The following is a 23,783-nucleotide window of genomic DNA, read 5'->3' as shown; positions in this document are numbered from 1 at the left end:
AGCACGGGCCCTAGGCGCACAGGCTTCAGCAGTTGTGGCACGAGGGCTCTAGAGCGCAGGCTCAGTTGCGGCTCAGGGGCTTAGTTGCTCCGCAGCATGTGGGATCTTCCCAGACCAGGGATGGAACCCATGACCCCTGCATTGGCAGGCGGATTCTTAACCACTGTGCCACCAGGGAAGTCCCAAGGATCCTTTATTTTTATCAGCAGGTGGATCATAAGGGCAAACTTCAACGTATGACTTGGTCATTAAAGGAAAATTGGACCCAAGTATTAGCCATTATTGAGAGGATGGAAAGGTATAGGTGTCCAACTGCTGAAACACCCAATAAGTATCTTATCAAGGTCAGCAAGGGAGCCAATAACTCTCAGAGAAGTGGCTCTGGCTCAGGTGCTATCGTTTACAAACGCTGAGCCCCTGTCTTCACCCTACACTCTGTATGCACTTATGCTGGTGCCTGAGCTTCATTATGGGAGGTCTATCAGAGTAACATGGCAGGGGTGAGCAGGCATACCTGAGCAGGCAAGGATTTTTTTTTTTTTTGAACATCTTTATTGGAGTATAATTGCTTTACAATGGTGTGTTAGTTTCTGCTTTATAACAAAGTGAATCAGCTCCTGGCAAGGATTTTAAGTTCCACTTAAAGGAAGAAATTTTAATATGGTCCTGAAATTTCTTTAAATAGGTTCATGCCTACGTGAAGGGCTGATCCTGAAATTGGGAGTGTGTCAGGATCAATGAGCTGCCTGGCTGGGCTTAGACTGCTAGTCAGATAGGAATTTACTGAGGGCATAGGAAATCTAATTCTTATTGAGAGATTTTGAGATTTGGACTGGGGGATTTGCTTCTCACCAAAAGAGCATGTAATATTCTTCACTGCCAAAGTGACTCATACTGTCATCTCTTGAGCCAGCTGATGATTGCATTTTGTATGTTAGCCATGAAAACCCTTTTAGTTCAAACAGTTCCAATGAAACAGCTAGATCTATAGTTTTGTTTTCCCGGCACACTTTGTCATCCTTCTTCTTCTGCTTTCTACCTCCTGCCCTGCTTTCCCTTGGGGAATTTCTCCCCTTAAGTCAGGAGGCCTTAGGAGAGGTACTCAACTACAAGATGAGTACACGATCCAGTCCTAGCCAATCAGAATAAACCATCTCCCCAGGCATAGTGATTGGTTTAGCAAAAGTCATGTGACCCAAGCAGGACCAATCAAAATCTTTCCTGGGAATTTTCAGCTGGGCTAAAATGGAAAACTGCTTTAAAAAATGTTCAAAATAAACAATTTTAAACATATGCAAAACTAGTGAGAATAATATATAGACCCCCCTGTACTCAACACCCAGCTTCAACATTTATCAACTCATAGACAATCTTGAAAAAGAATAAACTGTCTTTTTACTGGGGCTGTTGGACCTAGGAGGATGGTGCTTCCAAAAGACATCATATCTGTCAGTGGAGAGAGACTGACTTCAAAATATACCCAAACAGAAAATGAAACTGAGGCAAAACCATGAGGACCCCATTTGAGCTCCTTAATACAGCTGAGCCTGAAGCCACTGCCACTCCTGTACTTTCTTTCTGCTTAAGCCAGATTTAGGAGGATTTCTGTCACTTGCAAAATGTATTGTCTGATATGAAAACCTTGAAGAAACACTCAGTAAGTAATTTTTTAAATCTTTTGTTTATTTTGGGAAATAGAATTTATGAAAAATCTTTAGGAGGAATAAATGAGAAAGGGAACTCTATACATATTAAAAGAAGATCACCAGCATTTTAACTTCACTAGACTCAAAGGATAATTTCAGTCCCATTGAAATAACAGCCATCTACTAAAAATTTTAAACTAAATAACATAAATATCATTAAGAGACATAACAAAGGGTGAATATTTTCACCCTTAAAAAAAACTCACAAAGTAATCAAGTCCCTAGACCCATTCAGAGTGTCTGATTCTGTACTATCTTCAAAGCAATGCATGAATAGATACAATCACTCCTACATTAGCTTTCTGGTATACCATTCTTGGGTATGTAGTGAACTATTTCTCCCGGCTGCTCCTTCACAGTCCACTTTGATTGGACAATACTTACACTTTTGCTTTGCTAGTTCTTGTATTAGGTCTTCATACACTTGTGAAAAGAGGTCCTCTTCAGATTTTGTTCCATCTAGGTAAACTGAGAAGGGGAAAAGAGAGCAGTTCAAATGCTAACAGGCTTATTAATACAGGATGCTTACTCTGGCACTTGGCATCTCTTGAGAACACCAATAGGTTTAACCAAAGAACCCAGGAATATAACTTAAAAAGAATTAATAGCCATTAAAGAGAGAAATATATCACATCCAGGTACAACGGGTAAGAAATTTTGATTTATTGCAGAGAAAATTCAAACTAGCTGATGTGAAAATTGAAAAAAAAAAGAAAGAAAGAAACAGAGTTAAGTGGCACTGTGCATATGGCACTTTAGGAGCACTGAAGAGGTCCTTTCTCAAAACAATCATTTATGGAATTCCCTGGCAGTCCACTGGTTAGGACTCCAGGTTCAATCCTGGTCCGGGAACTAAGCTCCCACAAGCTGCACAGCATGGCAAAAAAAAAAAAAGAAAGAAAAAGAAATCACTTAAGGGAGTAGTTCTTGAACTTACTTATACATCAGGATCACCTGTGAAGCTTCTTAAACCATGCAGGGGTCTGAGTTCACATGTGTACTGAATCTGAATTCTCCAGGCCCATGAGATATATATTTTTAACAAAACTGGCATAGTCAGTTTGGGATAAAAAGTAGGAGTTATGTAGGTTAAAGGAAAGAAAGGGCCTTCTAGGCAGAAAATTGCAGAGGTAGGGAGGTAAGAGGAACTTTGTCTATTAAGGAAAAGATGCTCAGTGTGGAAAGGCTAGAATGTGGGGAGGCAGGAACAGTATAGAGATGAGATTTTAGAGCTGTGCCTTAGTCTTTAGTGGCCTTGAGGTCTGGCTGTTTGAATTTTATCCTGAAGGGCTGGAGACTCTTCGAAGGTATTTAAGCAAGGTAGGAGCATGGTTGGATTTGCATTTTAGATGGAGAGAGAGAGAGGGGTAGTAAGAAGAAGACATCCCTGCAACCAATGGTCCATGTTGGAAGTGGTGTGGCCAGAATGTCATGAAAGGCTCTGTGGATGGGGAAGAGGGGTTGAACTGGACTGAAGACGGGATCATAAGAGCCGCCAGATCATGGAGAGGCCCTGTGTGCTTTCTGTAGCTACCAAAGAGGTCACGAGGCTTCTCACAATATACGCAACTCCCTTTATTCTGAAAAGATACGTCAGTTTTGATTGCTCTACCCCATCCAAAACCCTTCTCTCTCCAGCATCCTGCATCTTCTCCATGTGGTACTCTATATCCCAAGGATCCGTTCTTGGCCCAGGCCCATAGATCCAGATATCTATTTCTAAATCACTGCTTTAAGTCCCTCAGGCATCTCAACTTCATTACGTGCAAAACAGACTCGCATTCCTCCTTGCAAATCTGCGACTCCTTCACTTTTTCCTATTTTCTGAAATAATGCCTGCCAATTCCTAAGCTGTTGTCCTTGCCACCTCAATTGCCTGCACCCTCCATGTCTATCCTATCACGCAGTTCTTCTGAGTACATATGTCCAATATTGCACCCTCTACATCTACCCTTCACATAGCCAGAGGGATCTTACTAAAACAAAAATTTTATATCTACCACATCCTTGTATAAAGCCTCTCTGTAGAGGGCTTCCCACTTTCCTTAGGATAATGAACTAAGTCCTTAACTGGTCTATGGCCTTGCAGGGTTTGGACCCTTCCTGTATCAGCAACATCACCTCTTGCCTTGGCTTTCTCTACCACAACCTTCCTTCTGGTGCCCCCTGGTCTTTTCATGCACCATACCCAACATCTGGGGTAACCTTCTATCTCCCCAAGTTACCTCCTTTTGTCCAGTTAAATCTATCATGTGGTTTAAATATGGCTTCCTCAAGGAAGCCTTCCTGGATTGCTGAGACTTGGGCAGTCCCCCTGAAGCTCAGTGTCGCAGTATTCAGCACAGCTAAAAAGGATAATCTTGTGCATCATCCATTTAACATCCATTTTCCTGATAGAATGCTGGTTCATAAGAGTAGAGACTGAGTCTGCCTTATTTCCCTTGATATCACCAGGGCAATGCCTTGTACACGGAAGGCATTCAATCAATATTTGTTGAATGAATGACCATCTAGAAGTTGACAAACTTTGACAAGAGCCATAGAGAGAGAAACAGAAGGCAGGAGAGCCAGTGTGGAAAAGGTGGAGCCCAGAGTGTTCTAGCTTAAAGTGTCCTTTGATAATCTAATACATGAGAAAATGCCTTCTAAAGTCCTTTCTTTTGTGTACTTTGAGGCAATGACAAGTAAAAAGCCTTCCGTGGAGGGAAAAAAAGGCACTTACCGATTTCCCATGAGATGTTCTCCATTTCTTTTCTGTGCTTTAGATACATGGGCCACACGTGGCCCTCAAAGTACCCTGGGGTGTCTGGAGGCTCGTAGATCCTTGTACTATCAAAATACATAGGAAACTTTATGTTGACATAAACACAATTGATAAAGTAAAATAATGGTCAGGACAACGGGGAAATCACCCAGAGACTGAGTCTAAACAGGATTAAGACTACACTTTTTAGACTCAATGCCAGTTACAAAGACAACACCCAATGGATTTAGTCCCCTGATCTAAAAAATGAACTCTGTAATTCACTGACTACCATTCATAATTATTTTCCCCCCCTAGTGATTTATAAAAGAAGTGAGAGACAAATATTAATGTAAATAATGATAGAGATACTGATATGTTGTAGTAAGCTTTAATCGGTGTTCTCTGTGGCTGTAGCAGCATACAGGCCCCCTAATTTAAAACCATAATCAACATAGGATTGCTTCATATGAAGATTTAGGAAAGATGAGCCAAATAGCTTGTACAAGAGCCTTTTCTTAGAAAAGTAATTTGCATTACTCCATGTGGGTGACCATTTATGGAAAAAGGTCTTGCTCTTTGTATGAAGAATTGAGGCTTCCCTTGCTTGAAAAATGACATATACACATTGCTCAATAATGCTGTTTCCTTGTTTTTCCTAAAGTTTGTCTTTTGAATTACAATCCACAAAGGCAATGTCAAAACTTACCTCCTCCTCCTCTTACATTCTTCATACGGAATGGTCAGAAAATAGCTTCTATTCCATATAGTGTCAAGGGGCCTAAATTAACAGCATATTTAGTGCACAAAGTTTTTTTCCCCATTCATTCAGAGTCAATATTAGAGTGGGGAATGCTTACTTATAATTATAGAGAAGGAAACCTTCGATAATTAAGATGGGAATTTCCTCAGTGTTTCCCCTGTCTGTTGATGCCAGAGGGTGTGCTGCGCTTTCCATCCAGCAGGAAATGGCGGACATCATTTCCTCCATGTTAAGTGCTTCAAGCACTTCAAACAAACACACAAAAAAATGAAATCAATACAACAAAAGTTTTACGCTGTGGCTTTTTATGATGAGTATAGCCAGTGGTCTATAAATATATAAAATAATACTATTATATTTACCCTTCAAAACACCTAATTAGGGACTTCCCTGGTGGTCCAGTGGTTAAGAATCTGCCTTCCAATGCAGGGGACATGGGTTCGATCCCTGGTCTGGGAACTAAGGTCCCACATGCTGCAGGGCAACTGAGTCTGAGCGCTCTAGAGCCTGCGCGCCACAACCAGAGAGTTAACGTGCTGCAACTACTGAGCCCACGTGCTCTAACTAGAGAGGAGCCCGCATGCCACAACTAGAGAGAAGCCCACGCACCACAATGCAGAGCCTGTGTGTCGCAACTAAGAGCCTGTGTGCTGCAGCTAAGACTAAAAAAACACCTAATTAACAAATATTTAGACAAAAAATATAAACTCTAATATTGATAAAGTGGTATGCTTGATATATTTTCATTCTGGAAAATTTTATTTATCTATTTATTTATATTTGGCTGCATTGGGTCTTTGTTGCTGCACGTGGGCTTTCTCTAGTTGCTGCGAGCGGGGACTACTCTGTTGCAGTGCGTGGGCATCTCATCGCAGTGGCTTCTGTTGTTGCGGAGCACGGGCTCTAGGCGTGCGGGCTTCAGTAGTTGTGGCTCTTGGGCTCTAGAGCGCAGGCTCAGTAGTTGTGGCGCATAAGCTTAGTTGCTCCGCGGCATGTGGGATCTTCCCGGACCAGGGCTCAAACCTGTGTCCCCTGCATTGGCAGGCGGATTCTTAACCACTGCGCCACCAGGAAACTCCTGGAAAATTTTAAACATATACAAAAGTAGAGCATAGAGTACAATGAACTTCCATGTCCCCATTACCAGCTTTGACAATTATAAACTTATTGCTTTATTTATAACTTCTATTCCCCCTTGACTATATAAAAGTTTAACATTTTTGGATGACAAAATATTTATAAATTAGTTTGAAAGATATGACACACTGGTGAAAATACCTGCAATGTATTTGGCAAAGAATGGATATCTTTAATATATAAAGAGCTCTTACAGATAAATAAGAGGAGGAAAATCATTAAAAGAATTTACAAAGGATACAAGTATGTCACATTCAAATTCTAAAATGTGCATACCTTTAGAGTTTACAGTTGTTAATGCTAGAAAAGTACCCTATAACAGTGATTCTCAAAGCATGCTATCTACACTAGCAGCATCAGCATCATCTGAGAACTTATTAGAAATGCAAATTCTCAGCCCCACTCCAGAATGACTGAACTGAGCCATCTGGTCTTAAAGGTTTTTTAGTGGAAGGTTTTAAAATTATGAATTAATTCATTTAAAAGATATAGAGCTATTAAGATTTTCTCTTTTTTTCTGGTGTTTGTTTTGGTTAATTTGCATTTGGTAAGACTGTCAATTTCATTTACGTTTTCAAATTTATTTGCATAAAATTCTTCATAATATCCTCATCTTTTTAATGTTTGTAGGATTTGTAGTGATATTAACCTTTTTGGTTTTGATATATGTAATTTGTGCCTTCTCTATTTTTTTTATTGATCAGTCTTGTTTAATTTTTTTGAGGATCACTCAGATTCTTCAATCTGTAGGTTTATGTCTTATGCCAAATTTGAGATGTTTTACATCATTACTTATTTGAATACTTTTTCAGCACCACACTCCTCCTCTCCTTCTGAGCTTCCAATGATATAAATGTTAGATCTTTCATTATTGTCCCACATTTCTGTTCTTTTTTTTTTGGGGGGGGGCTGCTTTGTGTCTTCGTTGCTGCGCGTGGGCTTTCTCTAGTTGCAGCGAGCGGGGGCTACTATTCGTTGAGGTACACAGGATTCTTATTGTGGTAGCTTCTCTTGTTGCAGAGCACAGGCTCTAGGCACGTGGGCTTCAGTAGTTGCAGCACGCAGGCTCAGTAGTTGCGGCATGCAGGCCCTAGAGCACGTGGGCTTCAGTAGTTGTGGCACATGGGCTCAGTAGTTGCAGTGTGAGGGTTCTAGAGCGTGTGGGCTTCAGTAGTTGTGACGTGTGGGCTCAATAGTTGTGGCTCGCAGGCTCTAGAGAGCAGGCTCAGTAGTTGTGGTGCACGGGCTTAGCTGCTCCGCGGCATGTGGGATCTTCCCGGACCAGGGATTGAACCCTTGGAACCTGCACTGGCAGGTGGATTCTTAACCACTGCACCACCAGGGAAGTCCCCCTGTTCATTTCTTTTCAGTCTACTTTCTCTTGCTTGTTCAGATTGAATAATTTCTATTGTTCTGTCTTGAAGTTCACTGATTCTTTCCTCTGTCATATTTATACTGCTGTTACACCCATCCAGTGAGTTTTAAAATTTCAATTATTGTATCAGTTTTCAGTTCTAAAATTTATATATGGTTCTTTTTCACATCTTCTCTTTCTTTGTTGAGGCTTTCTAATTTTTCACTTGATTCAAGAATGGTCACAAATGCTCACTGAAGCCTTTTTATGAATGCTGCTTTAAAATCCTTGTCAGAATTCCAGCATCTGTGTCATCACAGTGTTACTGTCTAATTGTCTTTTCTCATTCAAGTTGAAAGTTGCCTGGTTCTTAATATGACAAATGATTTTTAGTCTCATCCTGGAAATTTTGGGTATTATGCTATGAGGCTCTGGATCCTATTTAATCTTTTTTTTTGCAGGCAGTGTCCCTGTTTAGGTGTAGTGTGCAGGTCCAGGTGGGGTGGATGTTCAGCTGCCTGCTGGGCCTCACCAATACTGAGGTGGGGGGGGTGACTGTGGGGGGAAAAGAGGAAAGCAGCATGTGGGTGTGGCTTCATTACAGCTCAGTGAGGATAGAAGTTCAGCTCTCAAGTGGGTCCTGCTGACAGTAGTTGACACTGCCCGGTTAAGGAAAGTGGAGTGCCAACTAGCACCACCTCACACTGCCTTATTCGGTCTCTTTGCTGCCAGGTAGGTGTGGAAGTTCAGCTCCGTTCAGCACCACTGATATGATCCCTATGACGATGTGGAAAGCCAACTCACCAGACCTTGCTGGTGCTGATGGGTCCAAAAGTCTAGCCTTCCACTGGGCCCTGCTAACACCATGAGGGGAAGTTGGTTCTTCCTTTTGTTTGCCTACAGTAAGGTGGATATTATCAACATAATTTTCTATTCTGTTAGGTCACCATTTTTCTAGTCCTTTGACTATAGGGAACAGGTTTCTTGGGAGTTTTGGGTTGCACCTATTGATGGTTCCATGTTGTACCCTTCTCCATCACCAATCACCCCCTTTCAGATATATGAGAGACAGACAAAAAACAAAAAAACAAAAAACAAAAAAACCCCAGGAAACTCACAGCTATGTCATTCCTCAAGGTCCAAAGTCCCCAGTCAGTCTGCTCTCTTCATCATTCAGAGTCTTTCCTTTTTGTTGTATTCCATCCATGGTTTTTAGTTATAAGAGGGAGGAATAGCAAGGAATGGGGCCAAGCCATCTTGGCTGGAACCAGAAGTACCATCAGTTTTAATGTATTTCCACTATCATTCAGTTAAAAATATTTTCTGATTTTCATTGTGATTTATTCTGTGACCCATGGGATATACAGAAGTGTTTTGCTTCAGATAAAATGTGATGATGTCTGGAATTTGCTTCAAAATAATATAGAAGGAGCAGGTGGGTGAGGGTATAGATGAAATATAATTGGCCAAGAGTTCATCATTTTAAAAGCAGGATGGTGAATTCATGAGAGTTCATTATACTTTTCTGCCTTTCTTTGTATATGTTTAAAATTTTCCATAAGAAAAAGTTTTTAAGAATCAGACAAAAGGTACTGATTAATTTTCAAACACTTGGGAATTTAGTATTTACTCTTTTGCTATTGATTTCTAATTCAGTTCTCTGTGATTAGAAGATATCTCTATATTACTTCAATACATTGAAATGTATTAGGACTTGTTTCATGTCCTTGTGTATGCCTTCCATTTTGGTTAATGTTCCATGTGTTCTTGAGGAAAAAAATGTGTATTCTGCTGTTGTTGGGTGCATGTTCTATATATGTTAGTTTGGTCAAGTTTGTTGTGTTGTTCAAATCTGTTAGACTCATAATTTTTGTCAGTTTGTTCCATAAGTTACTGAGGAAATTGTATTAAAGTCTCCTGCAATAATTATAGATTTGTCTATTTGTCCTCTTAGTTTTGTCAGTTTTTGCTTAATGTATTTTGAGGTCATATTATTAAGTGCATACAAATTTTAGATTGTTTTATATTCCAGTTGAATTGATTCATTGAGCTCTCTTTATCTCTAGTAATACTCTTTGCCTTAAATTTTACTTTGTCTGATATTAGTACAGTTATACTAATTTTCTTTCAGTAGGTATTTGCATGGTATATCTTTTTCTAGCTTTTACTATTTACTTTTCTATATCCTAATGTTTAAATATATCTCTTATAAGGAGCTTATAGTTGGCTTCTTAAAAAAATCCAGTCTGACAACTTTTGAGTATTTCATTTTAGTTAATTTAACTTAATATAGCTACTGATATGTTTGATTTAAGCTATCATTTTACTATCATCTTCTATTTTTCTACCATCCTTTGATATTTTAGTTCTGTTTTTTACTTCTTTTGTATTTATCAGGTATAGTTTAATGATTCTACCTACTTATAAATGTGATAGCTATATACTTTATTACTATTGTTATTATTTTAAAAAATATTTATTTTATTTATTTGCGGCAGGCGTGCTCCTTAGTTGTGGCGTGCAAACTCTTAGTTGAAGCATGCATGTGGGATCTATTTCCCTGAGCAGGGAACAAACCCGGGCCCACTGCGTTGGGAGTGCGGGGTCTTAACCACTGTGCCACCAGGGAAGTACCGATAGCTATATACTTTAAAACTATTGTTTTGGTAGTTATCACAAAGATTTCAACATTACCTTGACTTACCTTAAAGTTGTACATTTACCTAAAAAGTTCAGATTTCTCCTTAAGATAGATTCCTGGAAGTGGGACACTTGAACACATGGCATGAATATTTTACCGTCTTTGGGACATGTGCTCAACCTCCTTACCAGAAAAGGTTGTACCAATTTATATTCCCATCTATAAGTTTTTGTTTTATTTGGCCTATGCCATTACTAATTATTAATGTTTTAAAAATCTGTTTATTAGGTAAGTGAGGAAAAAATAAGTTATAATTCTTTGACTACTTTTCTTTTTTCTTTTTTAAATTTTTAAAAAAATTTGGCCACACTGTGCAGTATGCGGGATCTTAGTTCCCCAACCAGGGATCGAACCCGGGCCCTGGCAGTGAAAGCGCCAAGTCCTAATCACTGGGCCGCCAGAGAATTTCCTTGACTACTTTTGAGGTTGACTTTTTATTGTACATTTATTAATCATATAACCTTTTGCTTCTGTGAATAACTTATTCACATCATTGGACATTTTTCAACTGGGATATTAGTGTTTTTCTTATCAGTTTGTAAGAACTTATTTAGATTAGGAATAATTCTTCGTCAATTGTTGAAAACAGTTTTTCCTTGTTTAACTCTTACTTTGTAATAATCTTCCTTAATAACCTTTAGAAAAGGGGGAGAGAAGAAAAAAATATCCTGGCTGCAGCTCAAGACGCAAGAATAGATAGCCAGTCAAGGATTTTGCCTCTCTTAAAACTATCATGTTTCTGTAAGAACTGATTACACAACATTTTTCCTCCAAGGTTATCAAAGTTAAAAATAAAGAACAAATTTTATGGCTCTTTAAGAGAGCTCTCTCTATTGCTAGTTTGCATAAGCACTCAATGATCATCTTGTTAATTATAAATGTTGATAAGACCATTAAATATAGTTTACTAGTATGACATTCCTTTACAGGTCTATATAGATGTTTTTCTGATGGACTTTACTCCGCTGGCTTCAAAGCACTGTTAGCCTGGGCAAGAGGGTAAAGTGAATCCATCTAAAAAATATTCACTATTCTTTTTGAGCAGTGAAAAGACTCAGTACCTTGGTCACTGAGAAAGTAAGCTCAGAAGATAGATAGCCCTAAAGTTTGCTACAAGCGAGAGGAATAGACTAACAGAGACCCACCTTACCCCACCTTCAAAAGAAAAATTTATTTTCCAATGTTTTCAGTTTTAACTATAAAAGTGGGGAAAAGGTTTCATTTATTTAAATAGCTGAACATAAATCAGAAACCCTTACAAAAGCATGCTTAAAGTACAGCAACATAATTTAAACTTATTTTGAGACTCTCTTCAGAGATAGCAAAGTTATTTGGGTTTGGAAAAGGAAACAAACATTATTGCATAATGTTTTGTAAGCTCATCTACTTACCATCATACTGAAGAAATCCATTTTCATCTGTCTCTATCTCAGACTGTGGCTGGAAAAATAATAAAGTACCCATAAAAACTGTGCAGTGCAGAAATAATACAATCATAGAATGAAGAGTTGATAAACCTTTATTACAACAAATGCTTTGGATGGTGAGGATAAATAAAATCAAAGATTAGCTCCCATAAGTGTGCCATCTAGTGGAGAACTAACACTACTGCATTGAGCCTCCCTTCACTACAAAAGCTCAATCACTCAGCAAACGCTTTTGGATGTAATTCAATTAACTTTGCTACTATAACTTCTTTTGGTTAAATAAATTATCTGAGAATTTTTATAGATACCTTAAAGAAATTATCCTGAGATATGATACTGCAGTTTGGAAGGCGTTTCTGCAAATTCTTAGCCAATGTTGTCTTCCCACCGTTTGTCACACTGAACAAAAAAAGAAAACAAAGAAAGAAAATACCAAGAAGCAAGATGCATTAAAAGAACATAAAACACTTTAAATTGATCTTAGAAAAAGGATATTTAAAACAATATGTAATATCTAAGAAAAAATTATTTCTTTCATAGATAGGACTTTTTTGGCAAAAATCATAGGCTCAAGCAGGTCTGATGCAACAAATGATAAGAAGTAAGCTGGGGGCTTCCCTGGTGGTGCAGTGGTTGAGAATCCGCCTGCCAATGCAGGGGACACGGGTTCGAGCCCTGGTCTGGGAAGATCCCACATGCCACGGAGCAACTGGGCCCGTGAGCCACAACTACTGAGCCTGCGCGTCTGGAGCCTGTGCTCCACAACAAGAGAGGCCGCGATAGTGAGAGGCCCGCGCACCGCGATGAAGAGTGGCCCCCCGCTCGCCGCAACTAGAGAAAGCCCTCGCACAGAAACAAAGATCCAACACAGCCAAAAATAAATAAATAAATAAATAAATAAATTAAAAAAAAAAAAAAAAAAAAAAAAGAAGTAAGCTGGAAAGGATGGAGCAGAAAGGTAACTAATATTGGGCAAGTGAACTGCGTAATACTAAGACATATTACAGCTATCGTATTGGAAGCAAAAGAATTTTTTGTCTACGCTGAAACATTCACAAGGTTCACATGCCACACAGAGAATATGAGTAGCACACTTTAGTGCAAGTATATAAAACTGCACTTGGTCACTGTGATTTTGTTTCAATGCACAGTGAAGAAAAATGGAGGAATGGCTTATTACAAGCCCACCTATCATGACTTTTCATCTCCTTTGGAATGCCTCCTTTTCCCCAATCTCTCTCTACTTTGGCGCTGGTTGGGAGGTCCATTGTAGCTTATCAAATCCTGTCAGTTACTTGTCCCCTCTGGCTGGACTGTGACATCAAGGAGAATGGCGACCCTGACCAACTCCTCTGTGTATGTATCTAGTTTTCCAGTACCCAGAACCACGCATAGTTGGGGGGAAGGCACTTCTCCACTCAGTCACTCAAAGAGTTTTTTTTTTTAAATCTGGGGCTTATGTACTTCCAAAGAGTCTATGGACAGATTCGGGGTCTTTGTGAACTTGAAAGATGTTATATCTTTATTTTCAATAAATTCTAACAGAATTTTGGCATTTCCTTTAATTAAAATATAAGTCACTAGCAACAGTATTATTAATAGTACCTGTGGCTTTTTCACCAACAGAAATCACAGACAGGTATTTTCATATCATGTTGCACTTTGGGAAGACATCTTGAAGTATCACTGACACTCTATTACTTCAAATTTACAGCAGCTTTTAGACTCACCACAGGACACTGTTATTTAGTGAGTTAACAAAGAAGCATGTGTATCATAATGCTACAAATTTGCTTTTAAAAATATTTTTATAACTATATTATTATCATAACTGGTTTCCTTTGTATTTCTGTATTTTATTTTGTGCATTTAAAACCACTACTCGGAGAAAGCAAGACTTCATCATACCACCAAATGTCTACAGCACAAAAAACTTCTGACTGCACATGAATTGTGCTTACTCCGAGGTAAGATGAATTGCAGTATGTTTATAATCTAGAAAGGGGAAAGGAACTAATACTTATTCATCAAAATTGTTTATTGGATATAATTCAATTATTAGCCAAATATCTTACACCTACAAAGTATTAATAGAAGAAACTTGATTCACACTTTTTTTGTTTTTTTGGGATTTTTTTGTTTGTTTTGTTTTTTCTGTTTAACCTTAGATCACACAATTGGGTAGGATATGGGCAATCTCCTTAAAAATGGAAAAGTGGGTGGGTATTACCCTATGCACTGAGAAAATACTGTTAGAAGAATTTTTTTCCCCCTTTACTGAAAATGTCTGTAATCCATGTTGAATACCCATAGTTTGATTATTGAATTTTGGTTTAAAATACACAGTAAACAGGGATAACTTTATTACAGTATGAGCAACCTGGCTAGAAAATGTATCATTTTCTAGACTTACCTCTTTAGTTAAGATCATGCAATTGAACCAACAGTAATTAGATCCCTTCTCACTGACTTAGCTAGAGCCAATGAGAAATAAGCACCTCATTTTTGTAGACTTAGTAGAGATGGACCAGCTAGAAGGCAGTCCAGGTCAGAAAGATGAGGGAGGGGGAAAAGTATGTAACAAGTCTGAGCCTAGGACCTGTAATTAGACTGCCACCATCCAGGTCAGGTGACACCTTAAGACTCAACCCTTCTCCTTCAGCATGCTCATACCCACCATGCACCAGCAGGCTCACAGCTTCATGCATGTGCTCTCCAACCCTGGGGCCAGAGTGTCCAGACAGGAGCATGTTCTACCCTGGGGTCTAGGGAAGGAAATGGGGGACTCCTTGGGCCCACTTGCTCCTTTGTTTATAACACCCAAATAAATGCACAACTCCTAGTCCATTTGTTTTCTATGTGACAGGTGAAAAGAGAGGTCACTGTATTTGGAACATGGTATTTGGGAAGGGAGAAGTTAAAAAGGCTGTCTGTAATTACTCCAACAAGTGGAGAATCCATTCTGCAATCCATTCGTCCAAGGTAGATAATAATTTTCCCATTGTCCAGTTGAGGAAAGGGTTGAAAAGCTGTATTCTCATAAAACTTGCTCAAGGTAACAACTAGCAAGTAATGGAGATGAGATACAGAGTCCAACTCTAACACCCATGGAGTTTACATTTTTTAACATTAAGGAAGGAACTTTGCGAGAATCTGATCAAAGTTATAAAATCTTTCCCCAGAAAAATGAACATCTTCATACATGCATTAAGTTTTCAGGAGGTTCATGGATGCCACTTGAATCCTCTAGAACCTTTACTATTCCTTGCAGTCTCAACTGAATATTTAGTTCATAGGGCAGCAAGTGGTAAATACATGAGAGAGATACAGCACAGTGAGTTTGGAGAAAGGAAGGCAGGAACTGCAGCTAAGTCTGGCAGGGGCTTTGCAGAAGCAGCAGCACTAAAATGAAATCCTGGCACTTGCTGAGGAAGAGACAGTGAAGAGAGGCTTTCTTAGGAAGTTATGCATAGAACCAAATGCACGTGGCAAGAAAGCATGACACAGGGCTTCCCTGGTGGCGCAGTGGTTGAGAATCTGCCTGCCAATGCAGGGGACACGGGTTCGAGCCCTGGTCTGGGAAGATCCCACATGCCGCAGAGCAACTGGGCCCGTGAGCCACAATTACTGAGCCTGCGTGTCTGGAGCCTGTGCTCCGCAACAAGAGAGGCCGCGATAGTGAGAGGCCCGCGCACCGTGATGAAGAGTGGCCCCCGCTTGCCACAACTAGAGAAAGCCCTCGCAGAGAAACGAAGACCCAACACAGCCATAAATAAAATAAATAAAAAAAAAAAAAAAAAAAAAGCATGACACAGGTTTCTAGACAGAGGGCATTATACTGGAATATTGAGATGAGGGGAATTTATTCACACACGTGCAGAATAGAAGTCGGATTGGATTCTGTAGTGGACCTGGTAGTGGCCTCCCCAGGTTCCACCCCTGTTTCCAAGGTCTGGTTGGGATTGACCCCGCTCTCAACTCCAGAGCAGGGACCCAATGGCCTAAAACAATCAAGGCAATCCCCTCGCTTTTGCCACAGTTAACTGTGGCTATGTGACCCAGGTGGTCCTGTCAAAGACCCTTGGCCTAGGGGAAGCAAAGCACTTTTTTCCCCCTAGTGACAGGCTAAGAAGAAGCATGAGGTCCCAGGAGCTGCTAGCAGTCCCTTGCGACCAAAAAATGGAGCCAGCTTTAGGATGAATCCAAAAGGAGGAAGACACAGAGAAGAGGCAGAGAGAAATGGAGTCTTTGGTGACACCACTAAGCTCCTGTATCAAATCTTTCCTGTACCCTGCCTATCTGCCCACCCCTGAAGCTAATACATGTTATTATTTTTGGATGGTCCTCATATATCAGGAAATTTAGACTGCATTTTAAATAATTGGGAACCACTGAATACTGTTCATCAGGTGAGAGAAAATTTAAAAATTCTGTTTGAAGATTAAACTGGTAGAGGTATGTAAGAAAGATTAAGAGGAGGAGATTGGAATTAGGGAATGAGGGCTTGAATTAGGATGGTGGCAGTGAGTGTGGAAAGGAAAAGACGGACGAGAAGCAACGCAGAGAAAAACTGAACTTGGTTCTGATTAGATGGGAGCAAGTCAAGGCAGAGTTCTGGCATTTAATTCATTCAATGTTACTTCTAATTGATTACTTACTATAGTTATGTAATGCAATAATACGATGATCTCCCCCAAATTATAAACTTTTAATTTCAATAGTCTTAAATATTTTATTAACTAGACTACACATAATGTGAAAGGACTCAGAAGAAAGATGAACATAATACACTAACAAAACAAATAATGTCCTTTTAAGTTGCTATTGTCTTATTTGAATGCCCACTTCTTGGTACCATGGGTAGGGTGACCATATAATTTAGGACACTTCTGAGAGGGAGAGGGGTGAATGATTAATAATCATGCCAGGGAAATAAGGACTACCTCAAGATGAAAAGTATGGGGAAAAGGGGTAGAGGTGAGGTGGTTCCTTATTCCACATGTCCAAAGCTGGGCATAACTGGCAAGAAATGATAGATTTTCTCCTATGTCACACTGGAGGAGCAGCCATATGGAGAACGATAAATCACCCTAAACCAATGTAGCATCAGATCAGGCCTTGCCTCTGGTGTTAGCTTTAGAAAACAAACAGTAAAGCAGGTAAACTTTGTGTACCGACTCCCCTGTTTCTGTTTATAGGAAACTCTCTCGTCTCCTGTTGGCATTTACGTAGCCGATGCTCCGCTGTTTTAAATTCAAGTGTCCTGTTCTCTTTTCTGGGACTCAGGAATCCTTCTCACTGCTTCTCCTTTCCCCACCACATCCACATGGAAACACCCTTTGGACATCCTGAGTATCTCGATCAGCTGTTTGTAGCAAAATTACTCACCCACCGATTCCAATGACAAATGTTTTCATAATTAGCTTTGAAAATCACGTCTTCCTAAAATTAAAAAAAAAAAAATCGAAGGCACATCACTTAGGTGTCTAAAGAGATAAGAGTCCTAACTTACAAGGGCCAGCTGAGGGGGAAAGATGTCAGTGATCTTTGGGTTAGCCCCCTAGGATTACCCACATTCTGTGGGAAAGCTTCACACTATACTGGCTTCTCTCTGCCACAGTCTCCTGCTACGTGCCAACAGCTGGCAGTGCTCAAGGCCTGTAAGCAAGTCAAGTGAACTAAAAGGACCCCCACGGCCAAGCATACATCCTTGAGGGTCTGTTTTCAAGGGCATGGAAGAGTTGCTGAGCCACAAGGCACACTACAGAGTTTCATGCTCCCCTCAGGCAGGTGGCCTGTCACCTGCATGACTCAGTCACCCAGGGATGACCCATTACCCCCAAGGCAGAGAAGTGGCAGAGATGGCCTCTCTCTCCTTCTGAAATGAGGAGACAGTCACTGCTGGCCAGAGGCAAGAGGAAGTGAATTCGCTTTAAGTATGCTATTTCCTCACCCTAGGGCCAGGGTAGACAAACTTTCAAAAATGAGCCAGTTAGTAAATCTTTGAGGCTTTACAGGCCAAGAGACAAAATCAAGATTATTATGTAATAATCTCATTATAATATAATATTATATTATTTTCTCTTTCTGACTTACTTCACTCTGTATTACAGACTCTAGGTCCATCCACCTCACTACAAATAATTTCGTTTCTTTTTATGGCTGAGTAATATTCCATTGTGTATATGTGTCACATCTTCTTTATCCATTCATCTTATTATAATATAATAATAATATTATTATTATTACTTATATAATAACAGAGAAAACATTTCCATAAACTTTCTGATGGAGATCAAAACATAATAATAATTGAGTACAATTTTTTTTTTTTTTTTCCGTAATGCATGTCTACAAATGAGAAGAATAGAATTCCTTTTCTATTGGGATAACATTTCATTTATTGGATATCAGAGTGAGCGTCCCCTATTACAAAATGGACTGCAGGTGTTCAGGCAGAGGGCCAGGTTTTATTTTTTTAAATTTTTTATTGAAAAAAAAATTTTTTTAATATTTATTTATTTATTTATCATTTGCTTGTGCCAGGTCTTAGCTGCAGCATGCGGGCTCCTTAGTTGCAGCATGCATGTGGGATCTAGTTCCCTGACCAGGGATCGAACTCATGCCCCCTGCATTGGGGGTGCAGAGTCTTTTTTTTTTTTCTTAACATCTTTATTGGAATATAATTGCTTTACAATGGTGTGTTAGTTTCTGCTTTACAACAAAGTGAATCAGCTATACATATACATATATCCTCATATCTCCTCCTTCTTGGGTCTCCTTCCCATCTTCCTATCCCACCCCTCTAGGTGGTCACAAAGCACTGAGCTGATCTCCCTGTGCTATGCGGCTGCTTCCCACTAGCTATATATTTTACATTTGGTAGTATATATAAGTCCATGACACTCTCTCACTTCATCCCAACTTACCCTTCCCCCTCCCCGTGTCCTCAAGTCCATTCTCTACATCTGCGTCTTTATTCCTGTCCTGCCCACAGCTTCTTCAGAACCTTTTTTTTTTTTTTTAAGATTCCATATATATGTGTTAGCATACGGTATTTTTTTCTTTCTGACTTACTTCACTCTGTATTACAGACTCTAGGTCCATCCACTTCACTACAAATAACTTCGTTTCTTTTTATGGCTGAGTAATATTCCATTGTATATATGTGTCACATCTTCTTTATCCATTCATCTGTCAATGGACACTTAGGTTGCTTCCATGTCCTGGCTATTGTAAATAGAGCTGTAATGAACGTTGTGATACATGACTCTTTTTGAATTATGGTTTTCTCAGGGTATATGCCCACTAGTGGGATTGCTGGGTCGTATGGTAGTTCTATTTTTAGTTTTTAAGGAACCTCCATACTGTTCTCCATAGTGGCTGTATCAATTTACATTCCCACCAACAGTTCAAGAGGGTTCCCTTTTCTCCACACCCTCTCCAGCATTTACTGTTTGTAGATTTTTTGATGATGGCCATTCTGACTGCTGTGAGGTGATACCTCATTGTAGTTTTGATTTGCATTTCTCTAATGATTAGTGATGTTGAGCATCCTTTCATGTGTTTGCTGGCCATCTGTGTATCTTCTTTGGAGAAATGTCTGTTTAGGTCTTCTGCCCACTTTTGGATTGGGTTGTATGTTTTTTTGATAATGAGCTGCATGAGCTGCTTGTAAATTTTGGAGATTAATCCTTTGTCAGTTGCTTCATTTGCAAATATGTTCTCCCATTCTGAGGGTTGTCTTTTCGTCTTGTTTATGGTTTCCTTTGCTGTGCAAAAGGTTTTAAGTTTCATTAGGTCCCATTTGTTTATTTTTGTTTTTATTTCCGTTTCTCTAGGAGGTGGGTCAAAAAGGATCTTGTTGTCATTTATGTCATGAAGTGTTCTGCCTATGTTTTCCTCTAAGAGTTTTATAGTGTCTGGCCTTACATTTAGGTCTTTAATCCATTTTGAGTTTATTTTTGTGTATGGTGTCAGGGAGTGTTCTAATTTCATTCTTTTACATGTAGCTGTCCAGTTTTCCCAGCACCACTTATTGAAGAGACTGTCTTTTCTCCACTGTGTATTCTTGCCTCCTTTATCAAAGATAAGGTGACCATATGTGCGTGGGTTTATCTCTGGGCTTTCTATCCTGTTCCATTGATCTCTCTTTCTGTTTTTGTGCCAGTACCATACTGTCTTGATTACTGTAGCTTTGTAGTATAGTCTGAGGTCTTGGAGTCTGATTCCTCCAGCTCCATTTTTCTTTCTCAAGATTGCTTTGGCTATTCGGGGTCTTTTGTGTTTCCATACAAATTGTGAAATTTTTTGTTCTAGTTCTGTGAAAAATGCCAGTGGTAGTTTGATTGGGATTGCACTAAATCAGCAGATTGCTTTGGGTAGTATAGTCATTTTCACAATGTTGATTCTTCCAATCCAAAAACATGGTATGTCTCTCCATCTGCTTGTATCATCTTTAATTTCTTTCATCAGTGTCTTATAGTTTTCTGCATACAGGTATTTTGTCTCCTTAGGTAGGTTTATTCCTACGTTTTTTATTCTTTTTGTTGCAGTGGTAAATGGGAGTGTGTCCTTAATTTCTCTTTCAGATTTTTCATCATTAGTGTATAGGAATGCAAGAGATTTCTATGCATTAATTTTGTATCCTGCTACTTTACCAGATTCGTTGATTAGCTCTAGTAGTTTGCTGGTAGCATCTTTAGGATTCTCTATGTATAGTGTCATGTCATCTGCAAACAGTGACAGATTTACTTCTTCTTTTCTGATTTGGATTCATTTCTTTTTCTTCTCTGATTGTTGTGGCTAAAACTTCCAAAACTATGTTGAATAACAGTGGTGAGAGTGGACAACCTTGTCTTGTTCTTGATCTTAGTGGAAATGGTTTCAGGTTTTCACCATTGAGAACAATGTTAGTTGTGGCTTTGTCATATATGGCCTTTATTATGTTGAAGTTAAGTTCCCTCTATGCCTACTTTCTGGAGGGTTTTTATCATAAATGGGTGTTGAATTTTGTCGAAAGCTTTTTCTGCACCTATTGAGATGATCATATGGTTTTTCTGCTTCAATTTGTTAATATGGTTTATCACATTGATTGATTTGCGTATATTGAAGAATCCTTGCATTCCTGGGATAGACCTCACTTGATCATGGTGTATGATCCTTTTAATGTGCTGTTGGATTCTGTTTGCTAGTATTTTGTTGAGGATTTTTGCATCTATGTTCATCAGTGATATTGGCCTGTAGTTTTCTTTCTTTGTGACATCTTTGCCTGGTGTTGGTATCAGGGTGATGGTGGCCTTGTGGAATGAGTTTGGGAGTGTTCCTCCCTCTGGTATATTTTGGAAGAATTTGAGAAGGATAGGTGTTGGCTCGTCTCTAAATGTTTGAAGAATCCGCCTGTGAAGCCATCTGGTCCTGGGCTTTTGTTTCTTGGAAGATTTTTAATCACAGTCTCAATTTCAGTGCTTGTGATTGGTCTGTTTATATTTTCTATTTCTTCCTGGTTCACTCTTGGAAGGTTGTGCTTTTCTAAGAATTTGTCCATTTCTTCCAGGTTGTCCATTTTATTGGCATATAGTTGCTTGTAGTAATGTCTCAGGATCCTTTGTATTTCTGCAGTGTCAGTGGTTACTTCTCCTTTTTCATTTCTAATTCTACTGATTTGAGTCTTCTCCCTTTTTTTCTCGATGAGTCTGGCTAATGGCTTATCAGTTTTTTTAATCATCTCAAAGAATCAGCTTTTAATTTTATTGATCTTTGCTATTGTTTCCTTCATTTCTTTTTCATTTATTTCTGATCTGATCTTTATGATTCCTTTCCTTCTGCTACCTTTGAGGTTTTTTGTTCTTCTTTCTCTAACTGCTTTAGCTGTAAGGTTAGGTTGTTTATTTGAGATGTTTCTTGTTTCTTGAGGTAGGACTGTATTGCTCTAAACTTCCCTCTTAGAACTGCTTTTGCTGCATCCCATAGGTTTTGGGTCGTCGTGTTTTCATTGTCATTTGTTTCTAGGTAGTTTTTGATTTCCTCTTTGATTTCTTCAGTGATCTCTTGGTTATTTACTAGTGTATTGTTTAGCCTCCATGTGTTTGTATTTTTTACAGATTTTTTCCTGTAATGATATCTAGTCTCATAGCGTTGTGGTTGGAAAAGATACTTGATACGATTTTAATTTTCTTAAATTTACCAAGGCTTGATTTGTGACCCAAGATATGATCTTTCCTGGAGAATGGCCCATGAGCACTTGAGAAGAAAGTGTATTCTGCTGTTTTGGGGTGGAATGTCCTATAAATATCAATTAAGTCCATCTTGCTTAATGTATCATTTAAAGCTTGTGTTTCCTTATTTATTTTCATTTTGGATGATCTGTCCATTGGTGAAAGTGGGGTGTTAAAGTCCCCTACTATGATTGTGTTACTGTTGATTTCCCCTTTTATGGCTGTTAGCATTTGCCTTATGTATTGAGGTGCTCCTATGTTGGGTGCATAAATATTTATAATTGTTATATCTTCTCCTTGGATCAATCCCTTGATCATTATGCAGTGTCCTTCTTTGTCTCTTGTAATAGTCTTTATTTTAAAGTCTGTTTTGCCTGATATGAGAATTGCTACTCCAGCTTTCTTTTGATTTCCATTTGCATGGAATATCTTTTTCCATCCCCTCACTTTCAGTCTATATGTGTCCCTAGGTCTGAAGTGGGTCTCTTGCAGACAGCATATATGCGGGTCTTGTTATTGTATCCATTCAGCCAGTCTATGTCTTTTGGTTGGACCATTTAATCCATTTACATTTAAGGTAGTTATTGATATGTATGTTCTTATTACCATTTTCTTAATTGTTTTGGGTTTGTTATTGTAGGTCTTTTCCTTCTCTTGTGTTTTGTACCTTAAGAAGTTCCTTTAGCATTTGTTGTAAAGCTGGCTTGGTGGTGCTGAATTCTCTTAGCTTTTGCTTCTCTGTAAAGGTTTTAATTTCTCCGCCGAATCTGAATGAGATCCTTGCTGGGTAGAGTAATCTTGGTTGTAGGTTTTTCCCTTTCATCACTTTAAATATGTCTGCCACTCCCTTCTGGCCTACATAGTTTCTGCTGAAAGACTGGCTGTTAATCTTAAGGGGATTCCCTTGTATGTTATTTATTGTTTTTCCCTTGCTGTTTTTAATATTTTTGCTTTGTATTTAATTTTTGATAGTTTGATTAATATGTGTCTTGGCATGTTTCTTCTTGGATTTATCCTGTATGGGACTCTCTGTGCTTCCTGGACTTGATTGACTGTTTCCTTTCCCATATTAGGGAAGTTTTCAACTATAATCTCTTCAAATATTTTCTCAGTTCCTTTCTTTTTCTCTTCTTCTTCTGGGACCCGTATTATTTGAACGTTGGTGTGTTTAATGTTGTCCCAGAGGTCTCCGAGACTGTCCTCAATTCTTTTCATTCTTTTTTCTTTATTCTGCTCTGTGGTAGTTATTTCCACTGTTTTGTCTTCCAGGTCACTTATCCGTTCTTCTGCCTCAGTTATTCTGCTATTGATTCCTTCTAGATAATTTTAAATTTCATTTATTGTGTTGTTCATCATTGTTTGTTTGCCCTGTAGTTCTTCTAGGTCCTTGTTAAACGTTTCTTGTATTTTCTCCATTCTATTTCCAAGATTTTGGATCCTCTTTACTATCATTACTCTGAATTCTTTTTCAGGTAGACTGCCTATTTCCTCTTCATTTGTTTGGTCTCGTGGGTTTTTACCTTGCTCCTTCATTTGCGGTGTGTTTCTCTGTCTTCTCATTTTGCTTAACTTACTGTGTTTGGGGTCTCTTTTTCGCAGGCTGCAGGTTTGTAGTTCCCGTTGTTTTTGGTGTCTGCCCCCAGTGGCTAAAGTTGGTTCAGTGGGTTGTGTAGGCTTCCTGGTGGAGGGGACTAGTGCCTGTGTTCAGGTGGATGAGGTTGGATCTTGTCTTTCT

General features: G+C 39.1%; 1 protein-coding gene across 3 annotated transcripts in view; it reads right to left on the bottom strand.

Annotated features, from left to right (window-relative positions):
* NMRK1 (nicotinamide riboside kinase 1) overlaps window positions 1–23,783 on the bottom strand; it is a 34,628-nt gene that overhangs the window by 4,345 nt on the left and 6,500 nt on the right. For 2 of the 3 annotated variants that reach the window (XR_009702136.1, XM_061201179.1), the window contains exons 2-8: window positions 17,220–17,273; window positions 12,140–12,230; window positions 11,796–11,844; window positions 5,310–5,457; window positions 5,159–5,230; window positions 4,429–4,535; window positions 2,091–2,174 (exon numbers count right to left, since the gene is read on the bottom strand). Coding sequence is in view for 2 of the 3 variants with exons in the window: in XM_061201179.1 (XP_061057162.1) it covers window positions 2,091–2,174; window positions 4,429–4,535; window positions 5,159–5,230; window positions 5,310–5,457; window positions 11,796–11,844; window positions 12,140–12,230; window positions 17,220–17,248 (580 nt within the window). In the remaining variant the exon portion in view is untranslated. The remainder of the gene's footprint in view (window positions 1–2,090; window positions 2,175–4,428; window positions 4,536–5,158; window positions 5,231–5,309; window positions 5,458–11,795; window positions 11,845–12,139; window positions 12,231–17,219; window positions 17,274–23,783) is intronic. The other variant, XM_061201180.1, reaches the window with a different exon arrangement.

This window comes from Eubalaena glacialis, chromosome 9 (assembly GCF_028564815.1).
Source record: "Eubalaena glacialis isolate mEubGla1 chromosome 9, mEubGla1.1.hap2.+ XY, whole genome shotgun sequence".
In the NCBI taxonomy this organism is placed as follows: domain Eukaryota; kingdom Metazoa; phylum Chordata; class Mammalia; order Artiodactyla; family Balaenidae; genus Eubalaena; species Eubalaena glacialis.
This window is presented reverse-complemented; position numbering and strand designations above follow the sequence as displayed.